At 48.3% G+C, this 20,650-nt stretch overlaps 1 protein-coding gene across 1 annotated transcript in view; it reads left to right on the top strand.

The window, feature by feature from the left end:
• The window catches only part of Nrde2 (NRDE-2, necessary for RNA interference, domain containing), a 34,366-nt gene extending 14,233 nt beyond the window's left edge, over positions 1-20,133 (top strand). The window contains exons 4-14 of the mRNA XM_052185255.1: positions 734-892; positions 2,561-3,011; positions 4,750-5,155; positions 7,221-7,354; positions 8,985-9,105; positions 11,624-11,799; positions 13,422-13,808; positions 14,636-15,561; positions 16,477-16,615; positions 19,361-19,432; positions 19,847-20,133. Coding sequence (XP_052041215.1) covers positions 734-892; positions 2,561-3,011; positions 4,750-5,155; positions 7,221-7,354; positions 8,985-9,105; positions 11,624-11,799; positions 13,422-13,808; positions 14,636-15,561; positions 16,477-16,615; positions 19,361-19,432; positions 19,847-19,972 — 3,097 coding nt within the window. The 3' untranslated portion in view covers positions 19,973-20,133. The remainder of the gene's footprint in view (positions 1-733; positions 893-2,560; positions 3,012-4,749; positions 5,156-7,220; positions 7,355-8,984; positions 9,106-11,623; positions 11,800-13,421; positions 13,809-14,635; positions 15,562-16,476; positions 16,616-19,360; positions 19,433-19,846) is intronic.
• The last annotated feature ends 517 nt before the right edge of the window (positions 20,134-20,650 follow it).

A 20,650-nucleotide genomic window follows, 5' to 3' on the forward strand; every position in this document is an offset into this window, starting at 1 on the left:
GTGAAACTGTTTGGGAGGGATTAGAAGGTGACTGTGTGGGAAGACTGTGCCATGGGGTGTGCGTTGAGGTTCAGAAGCCCATGCCAAGCCCAGGTAACTCTTTCTCTGCCTCTTGGTGCTTGTCTCAAGATGTGATGCCTCAGCTCCCGCCCCAGCTATGCGCCCTGCTGTGATGGTCATGGACTCTTAACTCTCTGGAACTGTGAGCACCCTCCCCCCCCCAACTCTGCCTTCTATGAGTTGCCTTGGTCATGGTGTCTCTTTACAATAATAAAGGAACTAAGACATTCGTTATAAGGCATACAAATATTTTTATATGCTTGCTTGTTTATTTCTCAGGGTTTATTTCATGGGACCACCAAGCTGGATCTCTTTTTCTTTTTGTATTTTTTGTTTTAAAATAGCATTTTCCTAAGTTGCCCTGAGCTAATGCTCTTCCTGCCTTGACCCGCTGAGTAGCCAGGACTGTGTAGGCTGTTCTGGCTGAAATGAAATAGTTAAAAGGAATGACTGTATCCTTCAGGTAAAGTATTATTTCGTGGTTGCAGGTTTTGCTTCATTTTGAAACCCTCCCCATAGTGAAAGCCTCTTCCTTTCATTGCTTGTGGTTCTGTGTACCCAGGTTTGTTTGATGCCATGGGGGGTGTGATAGATATGGCTTACATACTTCTGAGGATGACAGATGTTTCTGAAGACGTTTTAAAGTTTCTCTCCCTTTTTCTTTGTCTGATAGTCAGGGAAGTAATGTTGCTGCTGCTGCTGCTGCTGCTCCTGGACACCCCTCCATTTGGCTGGAAGATGTCTCCACTCTGACAGACGTCTTCAGGACAGATAAGAAGCCAGACCCTGCCAACTGGGAGTATAAATCTCTGTATCGTGGGGACATAGCGAGGTAGCCATTGGAGTCCCTGGTTTGGTTTCTTTCTTTCTTCCCCCGTTCCCCACCCTCCTCCTCCTATTTTCTATTAGAAGTAACATCTTCTTTGTACTCTGTCAGCACTGTCTGTCTTTCTCTCATGGATTCTGTTGGATTTTGCCCATTGTCAAGTTTTAAAGACACATGGCTCTTCTAAAATGAACGCTTTAGCTGGAAGGTCAGTCAGGGTTCATTTTATCACCGGCGCACAGCATCGTGCCTGGCAGAGTGGGTGTTCAATAAATGTTTGTTCAGGAATGAATCTAAAAATACCATATAGTAATTAGCTGCCGTAGGGTATCCAGGAACTGTGTGGTCTGATGTACATGCCATTTGAAAAGTGGCAAGAGCATTTTTATTTATTCAGTCCCACACATATGCCACTTAACAAATGACATTTGGTGGTAATGCCTTTGTCAAATTATTTCTAGCAGGCACCAGCAGAGTCATAAAAGTAGGGGTGACATTTGCCTCCATAATGAATTAGAAGTCTTCTCTGTAATCTATCAAAAATATTTGAAAAAAGCATGTGGGGTGGTGCATTCCTTTAATTTCTGCTCCTTGTGAGGTAGAGGCATAATTATCAACCTGAAGGGTGCCTAGGCACCTCGGGGAGTCACCTGCCTCAAAGGATCAGCAGCAGCAGAACAAAATTTGAGTGTTTACTGACTCCCTGTAGACAGTTAGGACTTTAAGGAAACTGGGGACACAAAGGAGAAAGGTATGACTCCTGTTCTCGCTTCCCAGGTCTTGAGGACCAGAGGTATTGGCCATGCAGTTTAGCTCTGAGACCTTGGAAGTCCGTTTCTCTTTTGGTTGTTTGGTGTCTGTTTTGAGCTTCCTCTATACCTCGGGCTGGCTTCACACTCACGGTGTAGCCGTGAGCTGATGGCGCTTCTAAACAGTTGCTCTCCGTGGAGGGGGAGAATCCTTCCTCCAGCATTTTACTGCTCACACCCTTCATGCTGAGTCCTTACCATCTGTCCATCAGCCCACCAGAGGTCTTGATACCCTGCAAATGAGATAACACTGTGTACAGCAGTAACTAGACTTCAGTAGCTTCTTAGAGTTTTTCCTTTGGTTTAAAATTTACATGCAATTAATTGTGCCCATTGACGAATACCTGCATCTGTGTAACCGTGACTCCTGTGACACCCATACGTTTTCTCCCTGGTCCCTTGGGTCACAGTGGCATTTGTTGCTCTATGATCCTCATCCTGTTCATCTTGTCTGCCCTGAGAGTTGTGAGTGGGTTACAGCGTGCCTGGCATTTTCACTCAGCGTGGTGTTTCTGACAGTCAGCATGTGACATTTGTCAGAAATTTTGCCTCCTGTAGTAGTCCATTTTATGGCTTTACCACTGTTTGTTGTGCGTTCTCCTGTTGATGGCTACCTGGGTTCTCTCCAGTCTTTGACTGCTGAGAATATTCGAGCACAAGGCTCTGTGTAGACATGTGCTTTATTTTCTCTTGGGTAAATTCCTTGGAATGGGGTTGCCAGGTCACAGGGCCTGTCTATATGTGTTTAGATTTTTGCATATGAGGTGAATGTAGAAGAAGAGTCAGGTCTCAGGATGAACAAATCCTGGTACAAAATAGGTACACGGGGAACAAATATCTTGTCACAATTTATTTTTCTAACTAGGTACAAGAGGAAGGGAGACTCCTGCCTGGGTCTCAATCCTAAGAAACAGTGTATATCTTGGGAAGGGGCTTCTGCAGCAAAGCGGCACTCCCACAGGCCCCTGGAGCGCTATTTTACTAAGAAGAATGTGGGGTTAATGCGCACTGAGGGGGTCGCTGTGTGCAGTCACCCTGAGCCTCCCTCCTCTGAGCCCGTCACATTCATCCCAGTGAAGGACTCTGCTGACACGGCGACTCCTGTCGCAACATGGCTGAACCCTCTGGGGATTTATGATCAGTCTACCACACAGTGGTTACAAGGACAGGGCCCAGCAGAGCAAGAACCAAAGCAGCCGGACTCACAGCAAGACAGGGAGAGTGCTGCTCTGAAGGCCAGAGTGGAAGACTTTAACAGAAGGGTTCGGGAGAATCCTCGGGACACGCAGCTGTGGATGGCCTTTGTGGCTTTCCAGGTAAGGGCCACTGGCCTGGTCCTCTCACTCTGAAATGACATTTCTGACCTTTATTCTATAGCACTCTTCTGTCTGCCTGTCCACCCATCCATTTAACCGTTCATGCATTTGTTGGTACTGGGAATTGAACCCAGGATCTTGCATATACAAGTGTCTGCTGTTCACTCCCCCTCCCCCAGCTCTTTTTTTGCTTTATTTTGAGCCAAGATCCTCGGCCTCCCCTCCATGTGGTTGGGATCGTAGGTATGCACCACTGCACTTGGTCCTGTCCTGCAGCCCTTTGTGAACTGCTCTGAATTGGCCTGGGCCTAGCTTCTGTTCATCGTAGCCTTTGACCTGAGCTTGCTCAGAGTCCAGTGGCGAAGCCCAGCCATCCAAGGAAACAGTGCAGCACAAGCCCGAATGCCTGGTGTTATCTGGGAATGGAGGGAACTTGAATAGAATGTTTCTTTTTTAGTAGGGGTTGGGTGTGGGAGTGTGGTTGGACTGCTGGGTAATGAGGGGTAGGGGCGGTGCTGAGATGGAGCTGAGGGCCTCACAGATTAGACAGTCATCTGTCACTGATTGGGATCTCAGCCCAGGAATGCAATGGCAGTGAAGACCAGGCCACCCTGAAGGGCCGAGCACACCGGGCTCTCAGGCCAAGGGCATCAAGCTGTGAAAGGTCAGGGCTGCTCAGGGGAGTGCCCCTGCCTCAGTGTGCACAGCTTGACATGCTCATTCTTCGCCTTCTGAGGAGTTCCTGGTTATGGCTGTTTTATTGTCACATTGTGGGTCCACCCTGTTCAACACGCTGTGTACTAGTTATTGATGTATAAATCTGTGTTGAATGACAGAGGCCAATGAGATTGCTCAGTTATGGGTAAGAACACTTGCTGTGTAGTCTTGAGGACCAGAATTCCAGTGTCACCAGAGACTGTAAACCTGTGATTCTTATCTCTAAGGTGGGTGTGGGTGTCTGTAGACAAAGGAGGATTGCTGGAGAGATCCTGCCTCGGGAATGAGGCCTGATAGAGGGGACACCTGATGCCCTCTTCTGGTCAATATATATATACACACACATGTACCTAGACACAAAATATATACACACACATGTACCTAGACACAAAATATATACACACACATGTACCTAGACACAAAATATATACACACACATGTACCTAGACACAAAATATATACACACACATGTACCTAGACACAAAATATATACACACACATGTACCTAGACACAAAATATACACGCACACATGTACCTAGACACAAAATATACACGCACACATGTACCTAGACACAAAATATACACACACACATGTACCTAGACACAAAATATACACACACACATGTACCTAGACACAAAATATATACACACACATGTACCTAGACACAAAATATATACACACACATATACATAGACACAGCCTAGGAACACACAGAACCACAGAACCACAGAACCAAAGAAATAGTAATAAGTACGTTTTAAAAATCGAGAATGACAAGGACAGACAGTTCTGACTGGAGAAATAAAGACGGAATACACAAGTATTACAGGCACCAAAGAAACTGTGCTGTGTGTTTATTAAATGGAATTGTTGTAAGTAAGTGGTTTATCAACAGAGTCTTACTAGTAGCTTATTTTGAAAGCTGGAAACCCACTCAAAGTCACGCAGGCGAAGGCTTGTCTGTTGGAGGAGCACACGTGTGCAGTGTACATTAATAAACTGTTGCTCTTGTTGTTGAGGACGAGGTCATGAGAAGTCCTGGTATCTGTGCCCTTGGGGACGGAGAGCAGGAGAAGCACAGGAAGTCCCTGAAGCTCCTCTTGGAGAAGAAGCTGGCTGTGCTGGAGCGGGCCATCGAGAGCAACCCAAGCAGCGTGGACCTGAAACTCGCCAAGCTGCAGCTGTGCTCAGAGTTCTGGGAGCCCAGCGCGCTGGCCAAGGAGTGGCAGAAGCTCCTCTTCCTGCACCCCAACAACACAAGCCTGTGGCAGCGCTACCTCTCCTTTTGCCAGAGTCAGTTTGGCACCTTTTCGGTATCCAAACTCCACAGTCTATATGGCAAGTGCTTGAGTACCTTGTCTGCCGTTAAAGATGGCAGCATGCTATCCCACCCTGTGTTGCCGGGCACCGAGGAAGCCATGTTTGGTAAGGAGATAAACAGAAGTGGCTGTGTGGGAGGGAGGGTTTTGTTTTTGTTTGGCTTTACGCTTATTTTAGAAAGGTCTAAATTGTCAGAGCGGGGGTTTTTATTTCAAGTGTTACCACTCTGTCTAATTTTAACAGATTCCCGTCCAGCTTGCAGGGTGGGTGGGTAGCTTGTTAGAACTAGCGGAGTTAGAAGAAGAAGATGACTGGACATCTTTCCTACTTATTCACCAAATAAACACATCTCAGCCTTAATTGCTTTCACTGCCAGCTGTCTTAGCTGATGAGACCCCCAGGTATAGGGTCTCTGGCAGTGAGGTAGGTACATGAGACGGCTTACTTACTACCTACATGTAAGTGACTGGAATTAAGTGTTAATATTTGTGTCCTCAAGGACTGTAGAAAAATCTTGCCGGTCATGGGATACAACAGGCATCTCATGTACATGGAGAATGTCGCTCTTCAGTTGGGCTCTGGGTCTTTCCTTTATTGTGACAGTGGACAGATACTGATCTGTAACAGTGTGCACATTTCTGAACCAGTTTGAGCCTGTTTCCTTATCAGCACAGTAGGCTAGCACTTGCTTTACAAGACCACTGTGAATGTGAAGTGAGTTAGTGGATGATGGACCTGCACGTGACAAGCATTTACTTCAGTGAACCCTGTTACTGAGAGTTAGTTATCCTAACATCTATCCTAACATCTAGGGTGCATTGCTCTAGAAATAATAAGATTTCCCTCACAGACACAGAGCCTTGTGTTTGGGGCTGAAAGGTACAGTTCCGTGCATAGGTGATGCCCGGACGAGGTGTTAATCCCTAACACCAAGATTAAAACAAGTGACATGGAGTTTTCTTTTGAAATTAGATATTATTCATGATATGCTTACATAGCCTAATGCTGTTTAGTAAGTGGGACTCTACCACCATTAAGATGAACTGACTGCTGGGCCGTGGTGGCGCACGCCTGTAATCCCAGCACTCTGGGAGGCAGAGGCAGGCAGATTTTTGAGTTTGAGGCCAGCCTGGTCTACAGAGTGAGTTCCAGGACAGCCAGGGCTACACAGAGAAACCCTGTCTCAAATAAATAAATAAATAAATAAATAAATAAATAAATAAATAAATAAATAAATAAATAAATAAACCCTGTCTCAAATAAATAAATAAATAAATAAATAAATAAATAAATAAATAAATAAATAAATAAAATAAAATAAAATAAAACAAATCCAAAAATTAAAAAAAGAAAAAGATGAATTGACTATCTCAGATGTTCAGAATGTTCAGTTCAAATGTTCAGGACGTGGTCTGTTCGCTCCTGTGTGAACACAGGGCGACAGAATGACAAATAATGCCATCCAGTGACGGGCTGAGTTCAGCTCTGCCTTCTGACAAAACCTGGGCCATCCCTTCCTACCATTTTTCTTGTAATAGTAAGCTTTGAGTATTGGATAACTATCATTCAGGCATACCTTTTGCCATATTTAAATACTGCATATGGTTTTATTGTTAATATTTATGTAGTTTCATAAAAAAATAGAAAAACTACCTTGATTATAGTACTGTTATGAGTCCTTTTATTTGTCTGTTAAAAAAATTTTTAAGCCAGCCATAGTGGTATATACTGTTAATCCCAGCACTAGGAAGGCAGAGGCAGGAGGATGTCTGAGTTAGGGGCCAGCATAATCTATGGGATGAACTCCAAGACACCAGGGGCTACTCCAGGAAACCCTGTCTCAAAATATATAACAAGGTTTTATTGATGTGTATGTATATGTGTCTGTGTATGTGCACATGTGTGTGGGTGCCTGCAGAAGCCGGCAGAGTGTGCTGAACCCCCTGGAGGTGTAGGTATAGATGGCTTCAAGTCACCTAAGGGTGCTTGGACTGCACCCAGGTCCCCGGAAGAGCAGCAAGTGCTCTAACTGTTGAGGAGTCTCTTCAGCCTGTTAGTGCTTTTACATCAGGACCCTGAGAACATAGCAGTGACTTCTCGGTGTTTGGCTGCATGTTCTCTCCCTTTGTGGTGTCAACAAAGACCTGTCCTCTTTCGCTCCTGTTCACAGGGCTCTTTCTTCAGCAGTGCCACTTTCTACGGCAGGCTGGCCACTCGGAGAAGGTCATCTCTTTGTTCCAGGCCATGGTCGACTTCACCTTCTTCAAGCCTGACAGTGTGAAAGAGCTGCCTACTAAAGTACAGGTGTGGTGCCCTCTGTGTCTCAGAAGTGACCCAGTGACCAGGGGGAATCCTGCATGATGGCAGTGGGGCGTGCTGGGTGGGTACAGGGGATCTCTGCTCCCCCACACAGAGTCCACTGACAGGCTTGCTTCCTTGCTTACCACCCCGGCTTAAGTGCAGCCTGTCTCCATTTTGAGCTACATGTCACTCTGTCTTGGCTGGGTTGTGTTGCTATATCTCCGTTGCCTACATTTGCTGCTGGAGCTGTCCGCGTGTTGCATGTGGACATTTTGTCAGCAGTCTTCGCCAAGAAGGGTTTCATCTTTAAGGTGACATTTCCAGTGTTCATGCCATGTGGTAACATGACACAGCATAAGGGTTGTGTGGCTATAAAACAACCACTTCCCTTTGTCTACTGAAACAAACTTGGCTTTCTTTTCTGTTCTGTGAAAGGGTCTGGGGGAAGGTAGTGAGAATGTCTCAGCTCATGGAGAGCCCTAAGAATTTCTGAGAAGTTGAGGTCTCCTGTGAACTGGCAGGGAAGACATTTTTATTATGATGCTACCTTTAGACAAAGTGGGGTTAAAGAATTACACCTGATAATACTGACACAGCTAATTTTTAATTAGCTTTTATACAGAGCAATTTTAAAATGTGCTGTGATGTTTTAAGTCTACATTATGCCTCAGAAGCGAGGCGGGTGCTGTGGTGAGGGTCTGAATCCTTCTCTCACGCCTCTGCTGAGGCTCCTGATCTGTGGTGAGGACAGTTGGTGATGTTTCAAGCAACCCTGCTCTGCTCTGTTAGAGCCCCACGCCATGGGTGGAGGTGCTAAACCCCAGGGGCACAGTTCCCCAAGCATCTGCAAGCCAGCGCACAAAGAACTACCTGCTGAGTATGCCGTGTGTTTCCTGTCCAGCTGAGAGATTCCATCACCATAAACAGGACAAAACAGGCAGGGGCTGCTACATTGGTCTGTCTCAGGTTATAAACACACAGCACACTTTACTTGAGTGCACTTTGCGTTTATTTTTTGGCACTACTGAAGATTGAACCCAGGTCTTCACACTTGGTAGGCCTTGAGTTCTGTTTATTTTTAAGTCACTGTCAGAAGCCCATCTGTAGTCTTTCCATCCCATTTCCTGTGGGCGACCGCACTCATTTGCTCTCTAAGGCCAGTGTCCGCTCACTCACCTGGCCCTGTGACTCTTGGAGGGAGTCTTCCTCTCAAGATACATCCTGCAACTGTCAGCATGCAATGTGCTCCCCAGAAACCTGCTTGCCCCCCAAAGGTTCCTTTAGAAAGTTTTCATTAGAGAAGATTGCTGCTTCTGGAAATCCTGTTGCTACTCACTAACAAGATCAATAACAGGGTCAGTTTCTGCTTGGTGCTACTTTCTGTCCCTGGGTGTGACTGACTGCCTGCAGGCTGCTTCCAGACACTGCAGATCTCAAGTCCAGGTGACCCCAGGGCCTGGCCTTCAAATGCAGATCGGGCTTTGTCCCAAGGTACCTTCTGTCACTCAACTGTGCCAAAGGCATCTGCTGAGTTCCTACTGTGTGCTGAGCTACGTGTGTACTTATTTGGTCCAGAGACTCGGGAGTTTGTCTTGTGGTTGGCCTAAACTTCTGTCCTTTAATCCTGAACCAGGTGGAATTCTTTGAACCCTTCTGGGACAGCGGAGAGCCTCGTGTTGGGGAGAAGGGAGCCCGAGGCTGGCGGGCGTGGATGCACCAGCAGGAGCGTGGTGGCTGGGTGCTTGTCACCCCAGGTATGTGCTTCCAGAGAGTACAGCCAGGCCTCATCTTTGGGGGGGGGGGCTGGCTTTTCCTGCTTCATGTTTCTTTGTAGATGCTGCCTAATGGAGGCTGCTTATGTGTAGCTCCGCAAGCTTCAGGGTGTCAGCATTCAATCAGACGCTGGGCTGCCAAGTCCTTAGCTCCCACTCCCAGCATGCAGCACTCCGAGCATCTGAGGGTCTGAGGCTTCCAGAGGAAGAAGGCCTTTTCCAAGTTGCTTCCCAGTGGCCAGAGTGTGGCTAGCCCCTACTTCCCATTCTTCTGGGCATAGATTTAAGGTAGTCTTTTGTCAGTGTTCAGACTAACAAAGAGGCAACCAGCTGTTTGAGACCAAAGTGCTTTCTAGGTTTCTACCTGTAACAGAGCCAGGCAGCAGGAAGGCAGGGCAGGCACTGGATCCTAGTCTGTTAGGCACAGTTTCAGTAGCAAGAGGAGGGTGGGGCTCAGTGCTAAAGCTGCTTGGTCAGAAGACAGCCAGAGCTGGGTAAGACAGCATGCATTTTTTTTTTTTTTGGCCACTGTTTTTAGGCACATCCTTCTTTTCCCGTAGTTACTGAACACGGGGATCAATTCTGATATATATTATAAACGGAATCATCATTGTGCACGTGATAGATGCATATGTGTGTGGGTATGAATGGGTGGTGCATGCGTGAACATGTGTGGGGCCTCTGTTGCTTCCCACCTTGTTTTAGAGACAAAGTTTGCCATGGAATTGAGGGCATCCCACTTTGTCTAGACTTGCTGGCCGGCGAGCCCCAGGGTCTGCCAGGCTCTTCCTCCTCTCCTCCCTGATCCCGGCGATGGGGTTACAGGCAGGCACTGCCATACCTGGGTGCTGGTGAGCTGCACAGTAACCGCTTTACCCACTGAGCTGCCTCGGCTGCTATACAACTTAAAAAATAGTTGCAAAATAAAATATAAAATTTACTATGGTAGCTGTTAAGAATGCAGTTCAGTGATATGTATGTACACAGTGCATAGCTGTTAATGGAGGCCATCTCTGGACCTTTTCATTTTTCCAGCTGAACTAGTCTCAGTTATCAACCCCCTGCCTCCGAGTCCTCTCCTCCCCTGGCAGCTACAGTTCTACAGCATGTATCAGTTGATGACTTTGCCCCTGTGTAGCTGGCTTTTTCCACTTTCTGTAGTGTTGTTGGGAGTCGCCTGTGTTTTAGCATATGCCAGGCTGGCCTCTCATTTCGAGTTTGTGTGGTGTTCCCCTGTATGGGTACCACAGTTTGGCTATCCATTCAGCGGATGCACGTTTGGGCTGCTGCATCCTGGACAGTTGTGGTGCGCTGGGAACCCTAGTGCGCTGTGACTGAGTCCACTTTTAGCCCTGTAAGGTGCACATTTAGAGGCAGAACTGCCCAGTCATGTGATAGTCCTATAATTCTTTGAGCTGCCATCTTGTCTTTTATGGCTGCTGGCACCATTTTATGTTGCTGCTGCCCGGTCACCTCCTCCACATCCTTGGCATCCCTTGTTTACTCTGTGATGTTTAGGGTGATTTTACTTTTTTAGCTCAAGTCTCTGCAACACATCTGCATTGTTGCTTGTGTCAGGGTTTGTTCATTTTATGCTGAGCATCAGTCTGGGGTCTAGGTAGTCACAGTCTGTCATCTACGCCTTGGACATCAAGGCTGTTCTGCTTCTGGCTGTGATGAGCAGAGCTGCGCTGAGTGTGGATGCACAGGTTTCACTGTGTGTGTGTGTGTATGTGTGTGTGTGTGTGTGTACACACGTGTACGCACATATTTCAGCCTTCACCTTTCTGCAGCGGTGGGTGCCAGCTACTGTTATAGGAAACCACCCAACTCATTCTGGATCTGGTTGCTACATTTTTCTATGCCCTGAAAATACTTGGCTTTGCAGGTGACTGAGACTTCTTTATTTTTTAATACTACATGTTCAGACTTAGGAAGCATAGTGAAAGAAATGGTTGGATACCCTAAATTAACAGCTTTTAAATCAAAGTGAAATGATAAGTCATAATTATGAGGCCACTGGCTAAAAAAATCAGATGGGTTAACCAGTGTGGTTATTAAATTTTATGTATTTAAAAATGGTGTTGTTCAAAATAATTACCCCTAGCTGTCTATTCTTAAAGTGCATTAGGATGAAATAAAATGAAGAATTCAGTGAGTCGCATGTAGGTGGTGGCAACTTCAGCACAGACAGTGTTTTTATCATTTCAGAAAGTTCTTTTGGGCAGTGATAATCTAGAAATCTATTTCCAGGTTTGTTTGTTTTTTTTGTGTGTGTGTGAAAGCATTAAAAACAAAACAAAACACCATCCGTCCTTTATCTTCTTCTCTTTCTCTGGGACTTTCCCTTCTTCACGGAAGTCCTTGAGCCAGGGAGGCAGCCCGGGTGACCTGTCTCTGTGTGTGTCACGTGTCCACATGGAGCTGGCACAGGAGGTGATGATGGTGGTGATGGCTTTATTCTCTGCTCCTGTGAACTAGGTGTCTCATTATTATCTAGATGAGGATGAGGAGGAGCCAGAAGAGGAGGACCAGGAGATAAAAGACAAGAGCCTGCCCAGGTGGCAGATCTGGCTTGCCATTGAACGATCTCGAGCCCAGAGGCACTGGCGGCCCTGGCGGCCCGATAAGACCAAGAAGCAAACAGAGGAAGACTGTGAGGACCCCGAAAGACAGGCATGTAGCCTTCACTATAGCAGAAACCTGCCCTCACCTCCTTCGTGCATGTGTGCGTGTGTGCATGACACTGCGAGAGAGCATCCTCCCCTCTTATTCTCCACCTATTCTTTCAAGGCAGGGTCTCTCCCTGGATGCTCTTGAATTTCTAGGCTAGCCTAGAAGCCAGCAAACCCCAGTGATGCTTATGTCACTATCCTTGGATCTGGGGTTACAGGCGTCCTCTTAAGTAGGTGCCGAGAGATCTGAACCACGAGTCTCATGATTCTGACCCCCCAGATGTGTTTGTTTGTTTGTCCATTGTTGTATTGATGCTGTGTAGTCCCAACTGGTCTTCTGTGCCTCCATACCTGCTAAGAAGTGCTAATTTGATGCCTGGACTTGATCCCATTTTATACGATACCAGGTATTGTTTGGCTTGTGATGCTATGCGTGTAGATCAGGGGAACTCCTCGGTGGATGAGGCTCCTGTGAGCATCCCTGCCAGAGAGGCGCCTTACAGGGCGTGTCACCTCCTGCCTGTTGCTTGTTGCTTTTGCCTACATGCTATTTTATGGCCTCTGCTCAGGGCTGAAAGGGCATCTGATGTGGAGCATGGAGGCCTCTGCACTGGCAGTGTTTGAGGTGCAAGGAGTGGCCAATCCGGAGCTAGCAGGCAGAGTAGGGCTGGACCAGAAGCAACCTCCGAGGACACCCCAGCGGGCGTTTGTGGGCAGCAGAGAGCCTGGGAGGTCCCAGTCCTTCCCTGGCTGAGGCTCCTGAGTGTCAAAGGGAGGACCATTTGTTTGGGTGTTTGAGGATTTTAAGAGTTCACAGTTGAGCTGATTTCTGGAGCAGACTGTCTGAGTAACTTCCTGTCACTTTGCATTTTCTCTAATCGAAACCCCAGGGAGAAAGGCTTTCGGAGTAATTATGGTTCCGTTTGTTGAATCCTGGGCAGTCCAGTTTGATTGTGCCTGCGCTTGTTTCCTCTATGAGAGGCAAAGAAAGCGGCCAGTGTGACAGCACCTCCAGAGGGACAGTGTCCTTGTCTGTGTGCTTTAAAGCGATGGTGTATCGTTGTGTTTACAGAGATTTGTTCAGTGCTCCTGTGAGTGTTTACAGCCAGCACTGTGCTTGTAGTCGCACTTTACACAGTCCATTGCTTCTGTTGTCTTCTGCTTAGCCCTGCTCCTGTTTATCTGTGTTTGAACTGTTTTCACTCTGAAGCAACTTTCTGGAAAGAAACTACGAATAGTAAGCCTCCCACCCTAGAACCAAAGGTCTCTGCTACTGCTGCCTGCCAGCGGAGGCAGAAAGTCGTTCGCTTTCTAAAGTGAACGTGGGCCTAGGTCTTCTGTGAGTCCTGCAGGTGGCTTTGGAAGCTGCTGGCTCCGGGTCCTAACCCCCTTCCCAGGGCTTCCTGGGTGTGTGTGAGTGCTAATGGCGCCCCGGGCTTCAGCCTGCCCTTCTCCAGCTGCCCACAATGCCTTGGGAGGCCTTGGGAGTCTCCGTGTTGGGAGAACACCTAGCTACTGTCTGTTAAACTTCCCTCCCTCTGACTGGTGTTGAATTAGTCTGTTCAGGAGCCGTGTGCCTGTGAGAGCCTGGGTCTCAGTGGCTCTGTCTCCTCTTGCTTACAGGTGCTGTTTGACGATATTGGGCAATCTTTGATCAGACTTTCCAGCCCGGGTCTCCAGTTCCAGCTCATTGAGGCCTTCCTGCAGTTCCTGGGCGTGCCTTCCGGCTTCCTTCCCCCCTCCTCCTGCCTTTACCTGGCCATGGACGAGAGTAGCATCTTCAAGAGTGAACTTTATGATGAAAAGCCCTTGACTCACTTCAACCCTTCGTTTTCGGGCATTAGCTGTGTTGGCTACATGGAGCAGTTGGGGTGTCCCCGCTGGACCAAAGGCCACAACCGAGAGGGCGAGGAGTTTGTCCGCAACGTCTTCCACCTGGTGCTGCCTTTGTTCTCGGGCAGGCAGAAGTCCCAGCTCTGCCTCTACTGGTTACAGTACGAGATCGCAAAGGTAACAGCTTCCTCCTCACTGCACCTCAGTGTCAACCCCAAACGCACCTGCGTGTCATCCTCACAAAACTTCCTCCTCCAGCTGACTGGCAGGCAGGAGGCAGTCCCGTGCTTGGTGCCAGAGCTGTCTGTTGTCTGTGATTATCTAGGCACTTAGTGCCAAGAGGCAGCTTCAGCTTAAGCAGGGTTAGAGGATCTAGGGCTTCTCAGGCTAGGAACTAAGCTACTTACCCTGTGCTCTGTAGCTCAGCTCAGGGAGGGCGCCCAGGAGCTGCTCTGCCCTCTGCTGGCCAGGATTAGTACTGACTTCTTTTGGATAATGTGTTCTCGGGTTTTATTTTTTTTTAATTTATTTTTTATTTTTTAAATATGTCCTTTGGTAATTTCATACATGAATACAATGTATTTAGATCATATGTATAGTTTACATGTCCCCATTTCATGTCTTCTCACAGCATACTGTGTGGCAGGCTTGAAAAGTGTTACTGACCAAGTGATTTGAGTTATCAGAAATGTGGGAAAAAGCCATGGGGTGGGGTATGTATGTTTCATGGTATCCTGCCCTCAGCGAGCTTTGCCTTTGGACAGAAGGAAAGTGTGCCTGTTTCTCTGGAGAGGGCCCAGGCCTGTGTGTTGGGTATTCGAGTAAAAACCTGGTTATGTTTCCTATGGCCATGGTAAACCCCGAGTTCATTGCCAGCTCAGGGATCTGGTGTTACCAGATTTGACAAAGGGTGTGTGGTTACCACCGCCTTGCCAGTGCCTCCTTAGCCTGACACAAACAAAGGGAGTGTTTGGGGGACCAGAGTTGTTTTCTTTTTACTATAGGTCATTTGGTGTCTACACACTAAAAAGAAGCGATTAAAGTCTCAGGGAAAGAACTGCAAAAAACTAGCCAAGAATCTCCTTAAGGAGCCAGAAAACCGCAACAACTTCTGCCTGTGGAAGCAGTATGCACATCTGGAGTGGCTGCTAGGCAACACAGAGGATGCCAGAAAGGTGTTCGATACAGCGCTCAGCCTGGCCGGCAGCAGTGAGCTGAAGGACCGTGAACTCTGTGAACTCAGTCTGCTCTATGCCGAGCTGGAGATGGAGCTGTCGCCGGACTCGAGAGGAGCCACCACAGGCCGAGCTGTCCACATACTAACACGGCTGACGGAGAGCAGTCCCTACGGGCCCTACACTGGGCAGGTCTTGTCCACGCAGGTGCTGAGAGCCCGGAAGGCTTATGAGCACGCTCTGGAGGACTGTCTGGGGCAGAGCTGTGCCTCCAGCCCAGCTCCTGCGGAGCCTCTGGACTGCCTGGGGAGCCTGGTGAGATGCTTCATGCTCTTCCAGTATCTGACTGTGGGAATTGATGCTGCTGCGCAGATATATGGACAGGTGTTTTCCAAGCTGAAGGGCTCTGCTCTCCCAGAAGGCCCTGGGTCAGAGGACAGCGTCAGCTCCCAGAGTTTGACCAGTGTTCTTGAGTCTGTCACCCTGATGTACACAAGTCTGCTGCGATTCCACATGAATGTTTGTGTGTACCCACTGGCTCCACTCCGAGAGACCCTCTCAGAGGCTTTAAAGCTGTATCCAGGCAACCAGGTTCTTTGGAGGGCTTATATACAGATTCAGAATAAGTCGCACAGTGCTAACAAGACCAGAAGATTCTTTGACACAGTCACCAGGTCTGCCAGCCATTTGGAGCCCTGGCTGTTTGCAATCGAAGCGGAGAAGCTAAGGAAAAGGCTGGTGGAATCTGTTCAGAGGTAATTACGGGCAGCCTCCTGCATGGGCTTCACAGACCTTTATGGGATGGTTGCTGTGTTCGCAGCCCCTTGCCAGGCCTCAGGCATGTGGAAGTGGACATGGCCTGGCCTTGCCACACCTGGTGTGACTGCTCTAGCTGCGTCCAGTAACAGACCAAAAAGTAAGACCATAGGAAGTGGCTCTACCTTAGAACCGGTGGGGACTGTCTTCCTGTGCCAGGGTTCCACCTGTCTGGTTTCTGGTGTGTCTGAGGAGCTGTAATGAGAGCGTCGTGCTGTCAAGTGTAGACTATGAGGCTCTGGTGCCAGCGCCGGCTCTGCTACTTGGTACCTGGGTGGTGTGGGGCAGGCACTTTATGACAGTCTCCCCTCCTGTCAGATGGTAATCACGGAAGAACTGACTTCATGGGGTTTCCTCTCAGGTCTGGTGCAGGAGGTGCGTGGCTTGAAGGTGCAGCCTGGCAACTGTGAGCCTCTGAGGCGTTCCCTGAGAACAGCCTCGTGCTTTTTCTGTGTCTTTTGACATAGCTCGTTGCATCTGGAGGCTAGCGATCATCTGGGGAACATGTCAGCTTAGGAGTCATTGTTCTCTCTGGAATTTGCTTTGCTTCACATCACTGAAATCCTAACAAATTAGGATTGCTTTGAATGATACTTTATTTTGCTTGGTTTTTGTTTCTTCCAGTGATTTTTTTCACTTGATCTGAGTCTTGTCCATTTTAAATTGAAAGGCCTTTTCTCTCCTGAGGGAGGACTTGACTTACTGATTAATGGGGTTGTGTGTGATTCCTGAGCAAGTTCGGCATATCGAAGAAACCCATTCTTGGCCAGGGCCCGTTCTTATGCCGTACCTGTACCGACTGTGACATCGGGCACAGAACTTGTCTTAGAATAACCTGAGTTCTTTCCTTGCAGGGTAGGTGGCAGGGAGGTCCACGCTACAATCCCGGAGACTGGCCTCACTCATCGGATCAGAGCTTTGTTTGAAAATGCAATTCGGAGTGACAAGGGCAGCCAGTGCCCCCTACTGTGGAGGATGTATTTGAATTTTTTGGTAAGAAAAAAAAAACTTTTGGACTCTCTGCTTTGGTTTTGTTAAAGCCCTATGTCTAAATTTATATATAGACAAGATGGCAGTTGTCTGTAGCCACTTCCTGGGAAGGAGGGCCTTAATTTCCACCTCTCTCTTGGGCATTGGTTAATTTTTATGTGAACCAGACTGAGTAGTGGCTCCTCTTTCAGGATGCTTGGAAGAATGAAATGCAAGAGTAATTACTGGGCCATTGCTTTCTCTGAGTTGACTTTGTTAAGTTAGTGACTTGGAAATCGGTCCAAGAGCTTTCAGTTCAGAGAAGCCGACATTCTTGCCATTCTCTTTGCAAGAACTTCCTGGTTTTGACTTAACTTTGTTATTAAAAGATAAGGTTCTGTGAAGAGTGAGATTTTGAGTGGACATGTAGATTAGTTCTAGCATGCCAGACCTTGGGTTCAGTCTCTAGTACCGCTAGAAAGAAAGGCAGAGGAAGACAGGCTGGCCTAGTTCTTAGAAGCCATGTGGGTGCTACCCAGTCCAGCTCTTGGTGCATGGAGTGAAAGCAGGCACATTCTTAGGTGTGGAGCTGTAGCAAAGTGATAGGCACCTAGGTCTGTGCTGTGGCCTTCAGTCATTGGTGTGTGTGTGTGTGTGTGTGTGTGTACACGTACATACATGTGGAGGCCAAAATGTCAACCTTGGGCACCCTTCCTTGGGTGTATTTCACTGTTTGTTTGTTTGTTTGTTTGAATTGAAATGGTCTCTTTCACATGGCTTAGAACTTACATCAGGCGAGGCTGGCTGGCCTGAGATCCACAGGGCTTCTGCCTCCCGATGTTGTGATACAGCTCTGTGCTACCATGCTTGCTTTTGTTTTTGTTTGGCTTTTACTTGTATTCTGGGGATCTTTGTGTTTGTATGACAAGCATTTTAGCAGCTGAACTGTGTCCCCAACACACTCAGAGGAATTCTTTAGAGCCGGAAGCCTAGGTTTGTGGCTGAATTCCATGCGGAACAGAGGGTTGCATGGGGAGATGGTATTTATGGTGTGTCCTGATTTGACTGCCTGGCAGCCTGGTACAGCTAACAGGAAACTCTGGCTTTAGTCACTCTCCCCCCTCCCCCCGTCCCCCAGTCTCAGCCCTTCTAAGCAAAGGAAAGAGCTTTAGAGCGAAGTGGGGATGCGTGAATGTTTGGCAGCTTCATGTCCAAAGTGTTCAGATGGACACAGAGAACGGTCAGATGACAGAACTTTGATTTCGAGGCTGCAGGGAGCTGGATATGCGTGGGTTGTATACCGAAAACTACTGTTGATTTGAAATGAAAGGTCTGGGCCCCTACGGAGTTTGTATGTTTGATGAGGTAGTGTTAAAACCAGGGATTAATTAGAGCAGTGACTTTGCCTGGCTGTTCCTGAGGTACCTGAGTGGGCTCCTAGCTGTAAAGTAACTACAGTTGGAAGAAAGAAAGGAAAGAAAGACTTAAAGCTGCAGTTCGAGCTGTGGGCTCGAGGACAGGTGAGAGCCGCTGGGTAAGGCTGTAGGGAGGGCGGCTTGCCTGAGTCCTCGAGATGGCGTGCAGACACGCTGCGTGCTAGCATGCTTCCTTTCCCTGCAGTAATGTCGAGGGCGTTAAACCTCACTGTTGGTTGGATATAGAAAAAAGAGAAATCAGACAGACAGCAGCTAAGTTTCCTACTTAGGCTGAACTTCAGCAGGTGGCAGCCTCAGTGTGAGGGCTCTCCCAGCTGTTAACGGTGTGCACATCAGCACTTTGAGTCAAGCTGGTGGCAGTGTTGAGACAGTGGCAGCTTCCTTCAGTACTCTGGCCGTGAACTTACACAGTATTGAAGGACATTTTAGTAGATGAGCCAGGCATCCATTATGGGACCACATATGCACACTGTAGAAAGTCTCACTACATCAAAGGGAGCTGTGGTATTAACGGTTGCCACCGTTAGGTATTCTTTACCTCCTTGTAATTGCTGTTCATCTGTTGGCTGCAGATCTTAGGCTGTTTTAGAAAGGCCTTCATTTTCAGGGCTAGGAGAAAACTCACTACACACTGAGTACTGAGTGCTCTCCTTCCTCTCTCTACTTTCTTCCTCTCACCTGTCCTCCGCCCATCTTTTCCTTCCCTCTCCCAACTCTCCTTCCCCTTGAAGCAAAGGCAAACGGGAAGCTCGTTATAGGAGCATGGCAGCATAGTGCAGCCAGGGCAGCAGCTGTGCCCAGTGAAGTCAGGGTACAGTGGCCTCTAGACTCTGATGGGAAATTTTACTTTTAATAACGGGCAAATTTGCCTTTTGATTTTTATTTATTCATTGTCTTGAGACAGGCTAGTTTAGGATTTGTTATCCTCCTGCCTCAGCCTCCCCTAGCAGATGTACCATCATGTTTGTCGTGTAATGCCTCTCAAGAGAAATGATGTAACTAGTACCCAGGGGATCCCAGTTTCTTGGTTGTCTGAATATAATGTTCTTAAAATAGCAGATGACTTTCCATGTGCCAAGTCCTTAGCCTCACCTCATGAACATCTCACTAACACCCAGATATGATAGTGTTATAAAGGGGACACGTGGAGTTAACACATCTAACACAGCCGAGCTGGAGAGTGTGCTCTGGCCCTGGGAACCATCCCCCTCTTGCCAAGATGGTGTCCGCCCACATGCAGGCTGGCTTCTGGGTCTCAGGGCAAGTGAGGTTGTGCCATTGTCACCTTAGCTTCCCTGCCTCCATTGCTCACGTTAATCTCTTCCTAACCCAGGTTTCCTTAGGAAACAAAGAAAGAAGCAAAGGCATGTTCTACAAGGCCCTGCAAAGCTGCCCTTGGGCAAAGGTAAGCTTTAAGCGCAGGGCTTGCTATCTCCAGCTTCCCAAGGCCCTTCCTGCCAGTCTCCGCCTAGCAGTGTTCGGGTGTGTGTTGCGGGGCACCAGAGTTCCTTGTGACTGTAGCAGTAGATGGTGCTCTGTGGGTGAGCTGTTTTCCCAACATTCCCCTGCAATGGCCAGAGGCCCATGTCCTACCCAGACCGAGAGGTAATGGGAAACCAAAGGGTCACGGCAGTGCCTGCCGACCCTGCTGGCCTGATAGAGTGAGGGCTTCACTCTTTACTGCCGTTCTCTGCTTTCCCAGACAATGCAGAGCTGCCTGAGCTGTCTCGGGGACAGAATGATGGGACTTGCTGGGATCCTATCTCATCTTGGGACTCTTTTGTGCTTACGGCCAGCGTTGGTCTTTCTCTGCCCTCAGGTGCTGTACATGGACGCCATGGAGTATTTCCCAGATGAGCTGCAGGAGATCCTGGATGTGATGACTGAGAAGGAGCTCCGTGTGCGTCTGCCCCTGGAGGAGCTGGAGCTACTGCTGGAGGATTAGAGTGCAGCCAGGCCTGTGCAGTCTGCAGAACCAAGAGCCGCGGCTGGGCAAGGAGCGGCTTTCTCCACTGTCTGCTGGGGCTTGGATGAATTGTTTTACATATTATATATGTGATCTCTATGTACAGACAGTCATGCCAGTGATAAACCTTTTGTGGTTGACATGTGTGCAGCTGCCTACTCCCTCTGCGCAGCCTCCCACTGCATGTGTCCATGTTCCTGGAGTCACAGGGCTGGCCACTTCCCAATGAGACCGCCCATGCCCCGGGCTGATCATGAGAGACACACATTGCTCGCTCTCTTCCATCCAGCACAGAAGACGCTTATCCAGCCTTCCTGTCCCAAGTTACAGGGTGGCAGGTTTCTTATTATTGCTCTGGTGACAGCTGCCTTTGGACCAGGAGCATCCACAGGGCCCTCCCTGGAGCTCTGGTGTTCATGTGCTCAGTACTGTGTGGAAACCTTGGGCAGGACACCAGCACCCTCTGCAGGAACCTTGCTGGTAATCTGAACCACAGCCACTGTTCCCAGCAACAGAGCTCAGCCTGGAATAGAGGCCTGTTTGAGAATGCAGTCACTTTACTGAGGGAGACCTCTGCAGCACAGCTAGTCCCCCTGTTGTCAGCTTGGCTAGAAGGGACGGCCGCATGCCTGTATTTATGGCAGGAGTCTGCAGGGA

This window comes from Apodemus sylvaticus, chromosome 6, assembly GCF_947179515.1.
Source record: "Apodemus sylvaticus chromosome 6, mApoSyl1.1, whole genome shotgun sequence".
Taxonomy (NCBI): domain Eukaryota; kingdom Metazoa; phylum Chordata; class Mammalia; order Rodentia; family Muridae; genus Apodemus; species Apodemus sylvaticus.